At 29.6% G+C, this 9,313-nt stretch overlaps 1 protein-coding gene across 1 annotated transcript in view; it reads left to right on the top strand.

The window, feature by feature from the left end:
* The first annotated feature begins 4,565 nt into the window (after positions 1-4,565).
* LOC106760775 (serine carboxypeptidase-like 4) overlaps positions 4,566-9,313 on the top strand; it is a 13,338-nt gene continuing 8,590 nt past the window's right edge. The window contains exons 1-6 of the mRNA XM_014644202.2: positions 4,566-4,894; positions 4,998-5,143; positions 5,221-5,297; positions 7,230-7,352; positions 7,470-7,572; positions 9,161-9,198. Coding sequence (XP_014499688.1) covers positions 4,728-4,894; positions 4,998-5,143; positions 5,221-5,297; positions 7,230-7,352; positions 7,470-7,572; positions 9,161-9,198 — 654 coding nt within the window. The 5' untranslated portion in view covers positions 4,566-4,727. The remainder of the gene's footprint in view (positions 4,895-4,997; positions 5,144-5,220; positions 5,298-7,229; positions 7,353-7,469; positions 7,573-9,160; positions 9,199-9,313) is intronic.

The raw sequence follows: 9,313 nt of genomic DNA, 5'->3' as shown, positions 1-9,313 counted from the left end.
ATTATTATTATTATTATTATTATTATTATTATTATTATTATTATTATTATTATTATTATTATTATTATTATTATTATTATTATTATTATTATTGTGTGTTTGTGTGCTTATGTGTGTGGAGGGTGTGGGTGGGTGTGTGTGAGCGGGTGTCTTTGTGTGTGTGGGTGTCTTTGTGTGTGTGTCTGTCTTTGTGTCTCTTTGTGCGCGTGTGTGTGTGTGCGTGGGTGCGTGTGTAGGTGTGAGTGTGTGTGTGTGTTTATGTGCGTGCGTCTGTGCATGTGTGTGTGCGTCCGTGCGTGTTTGTGTGTGTGTGTGTCTGCGTGTTTGTGTGTGTGTATGTGTGTATATGTGTCTATGTGTGTGTCTATGTCTGCATCTGTGTTTGTGTCTATGTGTGTGTCTGTGTGTATGTATGTGTGTGTGTATGTGTTTTTGTGTGTGTGTGTATGTGTCGGTGTCTGTGTTTGTGTGTGTGTCTGCATCTGTGTCTATGTGTGTGTGTGGTATGTGTTTTAGGGGATCCATCGCTTTGTTGAGAGAGAAGTAACATGATAGAGAGTTTTGCTCTTTAACGGTAGAATATCCTACTCTAGTAGTTTGTAGTTTCTGATAAATTATCATTCATGTAATGTTTTATTTTTGTAGTTTTATTCTACTGAAATGAAATGTTACATTTACCTGTCAACTTTTGTTTAAGTTGCCATATATGTAAATAACTCACATGTACATAAATGTTAACGGTTTAAACGTTATCGAAAAAAATATCAAATTAAGCAAAAAAATTACAAAAATTGGGATCATTTTATTTCCTTCGTTTTCCATTTTCTCAAATTCATTCGTTACTTCAAACACAAATTTAAAGATGGAGTAACTCATATTAATCAACCAAATTTATCTTATCATAATCCCATTCAGATATTCTTATAATGTGATAATTATAAATATTTACATTAAGTGATTGCAAGAAATAAATTTTAATTATTAAAGAAAACCGCTAAATAATTAATTTAACCCATTCAGAACTTAACTTAGGACTAAAAAAGGGTTTAAACCTATTTTTTAAAAGGTAGTTGTTTTTAAAATAAAAAATAAAATAAAAGGTAGTTGTTTTTTAAAATTAAAAATAAAATAAAAGCTAATAATTTCTCTCGTGCATGTGGATCAATCAGAATTTTTAATAACTACCTTTTATTTTTTTATTTTAAATTAAATTTTAAAATTATTAAAATACCCTCAGATTTAAAGTTGATTTTCTTTTTTAACAGGGACATTTTTGTAACCTAAAATTTGGTACACTTTGCTAAAATGTACCAACTAAAACACTTTGCTAATTTACGTAAGGGTTTTTTTAGTTGGTACATTTTAGCAGAGTGTACTAAGTTTTTAGTTAAAAAAAGTCCCGGTTAAAAAAAACTAATTTTAAATAAAGGGTATTTTAATAATTTTAAAATTTAATTTAAAATAAAAAAAATAAAATTATTTATTTGTCATCGGATTGGTTATGGGTAATTATTACCTTTAATTTTATTTTTTATTTTAAAATACAATTACCTTTTCTAAAATATATAATAAAAGGTAATAACTATCTATTTACACGTGGACCAATCTTACGACAAATAAATACTTTTTTTTTAATTTTAAATTAAATTTAAAATTATTACAATACCCTTTATTTACCGTTAGTTTTTTTTAACAAAGACTTTTTTGTAACTTAAAACTTGGTACACTTTGCTAAAATGTACCAACTAAAAAACCCCTTACCTAAATTAGCAAACCCATATATATATATATATATATATATGGGTTTGCTAATTTAGGTAAGGGGTTTTTTAGTTGGTACATTTTAACATTGTGTACCAAATTTTAGGTTACAAAAATATCACTGTTAAAAAAGAAAACCAACTTTAAATCCAAGGGTATTTTAATAATTCTAAAATTTAATTTGAAATAAAAAAAATAAAAAGTAGTTATTAAAAATCCTGATTGGTCCACGTGTACTAGAGAAGTTATTAGCTTTTATTATATATTTTTTAAAAGGTAGTTTTTTTTTAAAATAAAAAATAAAATAAAAGGTAGTTGTTTTATAACTCCAGACGTGTTCTATAAACCCAGGCGGGTTTTATAAACCCTAAGTAGTTGTTTTTTTAACCGTTCTGTAAACCTAGATGGGTTCTATAAACTCAGACGGGTTCTATAAACCCTAAACCCTAAACCATTATATTTTTTAAAAGGTAATTGTTTTTTAAAATAAAAAGTAAAATAAAAGGTAGTTGTTTTTTAAAAATAAAAATAAAATAAAAGCTAATAACTTCTCTTGTACACCTGGACCAATCAGAATTTTTAATAACTACCTTTTATTTTTTTATTTTAAATTAAATTTTAAAATTATTAAAATACCCTTTGATTTAAATTTGATTTTCTTTTTTAACAGGGACATTTTTGTAACCTAAAATTTGATACACTATGCTAAAATGTGTCAAGTAAAAAACTTCTTACTTAAACCTCATATATATATATATATATATATATATATATATTGACTGATTTCGTCCACCAATTACCAAACCTACCACCTTGTACAGAAATTAATACAGCGTTACTGTTCGGATTAAAGCCTTCAAATTCAACAAAAACTGGATTTGATTTATCGAATTCACAGGTTGCCCTACATGAACATGCAGTTATATATATTAAGTGACTGATTTCGTCCACCAATTACCAAACCTACCATCTTGTACAGAAATTAAATCTGGATTTCATTTATCGAATTGACAGGTTGCCCCAAATGAACATGCATGCAGTTATACGAAGATACGGATTGAAATTGATTGGGGTTCAGTTTCTGTCTTCTCTCAATCCTCTTCAAATCCTCTTGAAATGAATGAGCCAGATATCATATCAGTGTTCCTGTTCCTTTCAAATCCTAAAATCTACTTCCATCAATTTATGTCTCCTATGTTTCCACAATTATTGCTCTCCTTAACCAACCAAATAAATGCAACAATATCATCAAATTTCAACTTTATCTTTTCTAAAAAACATTCACATTCCATCATTTTTTAATTATTATTTTTATTCAATTTCTTTTATCTAATAATATGATATTAGTGTAGCAATATTAACATCAACAACAGTCACTAATTATCCAAAAACTTTTCAATTTCAAACCATCATCCAACATGATCCGGGTAAGGAGAAAAAACATGTTCAAGAAACCAACCATTGATTAGCTTTGAGAAATAAACTATAAATAAGGATATGTTTATAAGCTATCTTTCTTATGGTTTTTTGTCCTCTTGGTAGGTTAGTAACATTATGTATGTAGACTTGCCTGTTTTCACAGGCTTTACTTATGCCGTTAGAACCACATAAAAGAAATTGCACAAGGTAAAATGTTTCTAAATGATTTTAAAAAATTACAACCACATATTAACAATCATTAGACCGTTAATTGGTGAGGGCTGAAATGTAAATTAAATCATTAAGTTACTGTAGTTTGTTATAAATAAGAATTAGCAAAATTCATTATTTTAAGCTAATGAAAAAAGGGTTTCAACCAAGGATAAATCTCCAGCATTTAAAGTATTGATAGTCTATCTGAATGGTTGGTCGGCCTGAACCATGTGATCGGCCAAAATTGTAGACCTAATAGTCGGCTTAATTTGGCCTGGATGATCGTCTTAGAAAAAACCGTTTGACATATCAATTAGAGAAGATCGTATGGTACTTCGGCCTAGGAAGAGCTCTTCGGCTTGGATGATCGTCTTAGGAAGAGCCGTTCAGCATATGGGAGAGGGAGAACTGTACAGTACACTTCCTTTTCACTATTAGACTTATACATCATTCCTATCTGCTTATTGGGATATGTTTGAATCAATTGAAATTTGGGTATCAACGAATAACTGAGTTGAAAAGTAAATATAAGGATATTATCTTTTTAAATTCTGAAATATGTTAATGTGAGAATGATAATATGTACCGATACAATTTTTCTTTTTATTGAAATTAGTTAAACCTGGGACTGTGGGAGTAACAAGAGCGCTAGTATATTTTTATCAATATGTTTTGGTACGTGGTAAATAAGATAAAGTTAAAGTGTAAGACATTGATTCTGGTATTTTAAAATTAAGAAAAATGGGATAAGAGTTTAGAATAAATTCTTATAAATATAGTTAGTCCTCTTCTTCTGCTTAGGGGAGACAAGTATTGAAGACTTTTCAATTTGAAGGTGTGAGATAATAAAGGACATCAAGATCATAAAAAAATTTTAAATTAAATTCTAGATCATAAAAAAAGAATTTCTTATAGAAAAATATGTATTTATTTCAATAATCAAATAAAATATTAATAAAATTCTAAATTTTATAAAAAATTATCTTAAAAATAGAACTCACGATTAATAACAAGAACATATAATAAATCTTGTAATTTAACACCACATATCTTTCGTCCACCAATTATCAAACCTACCACCTTGTATAGAAAATAATACAGCATTACATTACCGTACGAACCAAAGTCACCGTTATTAAAGCCTTCAAATTCAATAACTACAGCTAAAATCCAATAAAAAAAGCTGAAAACTGCGTAAAAACAAATCTTATGGACTAATATCCAACTTTTAGGCATCCATTAGATTGCCCTTTACTTTCTGTCCTTATAAGCTAGCTCCATCTACATAAACCATGAAAATGATGTGAGAAAAGGTTGAGAAAAGAGCATAAAAAATGGGAAAGTTGAACTCAAGTCTCATTTCTTCAGATTTGATTCACCGTGGTATTCTACTTTTCCTACTTCTTTTATCACAGTATTCCATTGAACCAGCATCTTGTGCCTCCAGAGTGAAGTTCCTTCCAGGATTCGAGGGACCCCTTCCTTTTGTTCTTGAAACTGGGTAACTTCAACTCTTATTGCTAACTATATACTAATCCTATTTATGCTTTTAAGTTTTGGGTTATGAGATTGAAAGCATTTGGTTGAAACTGATTATATGAAAGGTATGTGGGAGTGGGAGAATCAGAAGATGTCCAAACATTTTATTACTTCATTCAGTCAGATAACAATCCCAAAGAAGATCCTCTCCTGCTTTGGCTATCCGGTGGCCATGGTTGTTCATCTCTAACAGCCCTTTTACTTGAAATAGGTAACACCCTTTATTTTCCTTTTCATTTTGCGCTTAGAAACAAACAAAACTATGCTTACTCTGTATAAGTGATACAGGTCCAGTTGCAATAAAACAGGAGGAGTACATTGGAGGTACACCCAACTTGATCCTCAGGAATCAATCATGGAACAAGGTGCTACTCTACATCCACTTCTCACACAAATAAGTATCATTCATCATTATAACGTATTTTTTTTATTACTTGTCGTAAGATATCTAATATATTATGACAAATTTTTAGTTAACAGTCAAATTATTTCGAATTAACTTATTATGACATCCAATTATTTAATAATATTTAATACATTATTTATATATAAAATTATATATTTAATCAAAATATTATATTAACCTACATATACTAGTAAATTGTAGTTAAGTTTTTACAATTTAGTAACACTTAAAATAAAAGAAATCCACTTGTTTCTAATGTCTTTCATGTTTGGACCTTCTATTGAAGATGAATCATTAAAATTTACAAATAAAATAATAGGGTTAAAACAATATTTATAATAAACAATTACATAAGCATTTAGTAGTGTCGTCAAAATAGGTTGAAACCCGTGAGCTAATCCGGCTCACCATAAGTTTGAGTCGGGTTGGATTGGAAAAAATGCAAAAATTTTGATGCGAGCCAATTTTGACACGCCTCACTAAGAACCTGACTCACACGGGTTGAACCCATGGTGGGTCAGGTTGGCTCACCAACCCACCTATTTTTTTAATTAAATCAAATTAATTAAATTAATTATTCAAATCCAATTTTTTTATTGAAATCAAATTAATTAAATTAATTATTCAAAATGCACATCCTTCATAGCCAAGCTCTCTGTCTTCTCACTAAAAATTTCACAATCAAAGATCAGTTGAGAAAATTTCACANTCAAAGATCAGTTGTATTTTAGNAAGTTAATTTTGATTTACTCTTAATGTTTGAGATATGATGGAAAAATATATACAATATTTTTACAATAACACTAAAAAATCATATAAATCATCCTATATATACAATATTTAAACATATATGATATTTTTACAATATTTAAATATCCTATAAATACAATATTTTTACAATATTTAAACATATACGATATTTTTACAATATTTAAACATCCTATATATACAATATTTAAACATATACGATATTTTTACAATATTTAAACATCATATATATACAATATTTTTATAATATTTAAACATTCTATATATATACAATTTTTTTACAATACTTTTAATAATAAATAACACAGAAAAATATATACAATATTTAAACATCCTATATATACAATATTTTTACAATATTTAAACATATACAATATTTTTACAATATTTAAACATTTATATATACAATAATTTTACAATAACTTTAATAATTAATAACACGGAAAAATATATACAATATTTTTACCATCACTTAACCACTTCATCAAACACTTTTCATTGTTTAATATACACAATCATAGCAATATAAAATCATATAAAATATCCTATATATAAAACATCCTTTATGTAACTATGATTTTTCAGTTTTTTTATATTAATTATTTCAAAATAAACACATGTTACTTATAATAACTAAGATTCTTTAATTTTTTTATATTAATAAATACAAAATAAACACATGTTACTTAATAATTTAAATTCTTCAATTTTTTTAGTTTCTTTTATATCAATTGGTCCAATTATTACTGTTTTAATTTGATAGATAAAAGTAACATGTTATAAGAATCTTAGAAGAAGAGGGTGAAAAAAAGTTAAGTGAGCCAAATGAGCCAACCTGTTTAACCCACCAACCCATGGTGGGTCGGGCCGGGTTACCCATTTTGATAACGTATTTAGTCAGTTTTGTAATACCTTATTCTATGAATCAATAATGTTTGTATAAATAATGGTGTACATGTGTTTCATTACGTAATACCCACACGTTGTCCAATTAAGATCAACACTATAAATTAAATACAAATAATCAATACTCATTCAGACCAAAGACACACAAAATTCGATATTTAAAAAAGTTTATGCTTTCAAATTTGGTCTTTTTTATGGTTTTTTGTCCTCTTGGTAGGTTAGTAGCATTATATATGCAGACTTGCCTGTTTCAACAGGCTTTAGTTATGCCAGAACAGAACTTGCTGCTCAAAGAAGTGATACGTTGTTTGTTGATCAAGCGCATGAATTTCTAAGGAAGGTATTCTCCAAATTTTATTTCTTTATTTTAAAATCATTGTCTTTTATTTTAGTCAATCATTTTATTTTTTTTATTTTCTTTGTTAGTCAATCATTTTCTTTTCTTAATTGTTTGCAGTGGTTAATTGATCATCCAATTTTTTTGTCGAACGAAGTTTACATTACTGGTAGTTCATATTCTGGCATTCCCATTCCAGCAATTGTTCAAGAAATTGCACAAGGTAAAATGTTTCTAAATGATTTAAGAAAATTAGAACCACATATTAACAATCATTAGACCGTTAATTGGTGACAACTGAAATGTAAATTATAGGGTTAAATATGTTTTTCGTCCCTTAACTATCACACGATTTTGGTTTTAGTCCCTACTCGAAACATTGATAGTTTTTAGTCCTCGTTATTTTGAAACTCTTATTATCGGTCCTTAAAATTGGACGTCCGTTAACTTTTTTTAGACGTGGCAAACGGCGATGTCACATTACTTTTCTCTCTCTTCCACGTTGTTTTTTTTTTTATTAATGAAATTAAATGATTGTCGGCCATGATTCTGCAAAGGCGTACCCACAATTTCTCTCTTCCTTTTGTTTTGACGATTGCAAAGATTGTGCTCCTTAGTCCAAAATATTTCTGGATCTGGCAGAAGAATGTAAAGTTACCAAATCTTGGTAAAGGAATTACAGGGAGTGGATTGTGTAAGCAGCTTCTCTCAACTCAAAGATGAGGAAGTAGAAGAAGGGGGGGGGAGAAGAAGATGAAGAGGCGTAGGCGGCAACGGAGGGAGATGACGAAGGATACCCAAGTGGCGGAGGGAGCGGTGGCGCGGCGCGATTTTGGAAATCTGTTGAGGGTTGGGGATTTGCAGAGAGAGGGTCTTTTATAAGGGACTGTTGAGGTTTGGGTTTGAAGGTTTTGGAGTTAGGTTCGGGATAGGGTGGTGGGAGTAGTTAGGGTTAGGGTGGTGGCGGAGAGGGTTGAAATCGGAAGAGACGCCGGTGCTTTCTTTTCCGATCTAAAGTTCGGATTTCTTATGATGCATTACGTTAGGAAAATCGTAACCATTTTCTTTTATTTTATTTTTCTTCTTTTTCTTTCGCGTGAGAGGTGAAAGAAAGGGTAAGCAACAGGGTGTGGTTGCGCAGTGAAGTGGTTGCCTATGCTTATGGTCGTTTGTCGGAAACTCACAGATATTTGGAAACCGTTTCTTGTTCCGAGTAAAGGGTTTTCTTAGTTCTTGGTCTTAATAGTGTATTGGGTGAAGAAGAAGAACAAAAACATGATAAAGGGATGAAAAAATTGGAGAAAACGGAAGGGGAAGAAGATGTGCGATTGGGGTTTTTTGGGTGAGGGGTCTTGTGTTGGTTGATGAAGGAAGAATGAAGAGCAGTGTGGTAAAGAAAACACAAAAGTTGCAGAGTGTGTTGTCTATGGCAAAAACGCATGTTTCCTTGGTGATGGAAGGTGTATGAAGAACAACCCTGTTGCTTACCCTTTTTTTCACCTCTCAATTGTAACAAATTTGGTTTCTGGAACAACCCTGTTTGTTTGTTTGTGATAATAAAAAAAAAACATGGAAGAGAGAGAAAAGTAACGTGGCATCGCCGTTTGCCACGTCGTACGGTCGTCCAATTTTAAGAACTGATAGTAAGAGTTTCAAAATAACGAGGACTAAAAACCATCAATGTTTCGAGTAGAGACTAAAACCAAAATTGTGTGATAGTTAAGGGACGAAAAACATATTTAACTCTAAATTATATCATTAAGTTACTATAGTTTGTTATAATACGTATTAGCAAATTTCATTACTTTCAGCTAACGAAGAAGGGATTCAACCAAAGATAAATATCCAGGTTAGCATTTTAAATTTTTAAATTATTGTTTTATGTTATTTATACTAATGTAAAAATAAGTCTTTTTATAACAGTTAAAAACAAGTTTTTATATCGACTATAAAATAGATATAGA

This window comes from Vigna radiata, chromosome 5, assembly GCF_000741045.1.
Source record: "Vigna radiata var. radiata cultivar VC1973A chromosome 5, Vradiata_ver6, whole genome shotgun sequence".
Classification (NCBI taxonomy): Eukaryota; Viridiplantae; Streptophyta; class Magnoliopsida; order Fabales; family Fabaceae; genus Vigna; species Vigna radiata.
Note: the sequence above shows the minus strand (reverse complement) of the source record. Positions and strands in the feature narration are given on the sequence as shown.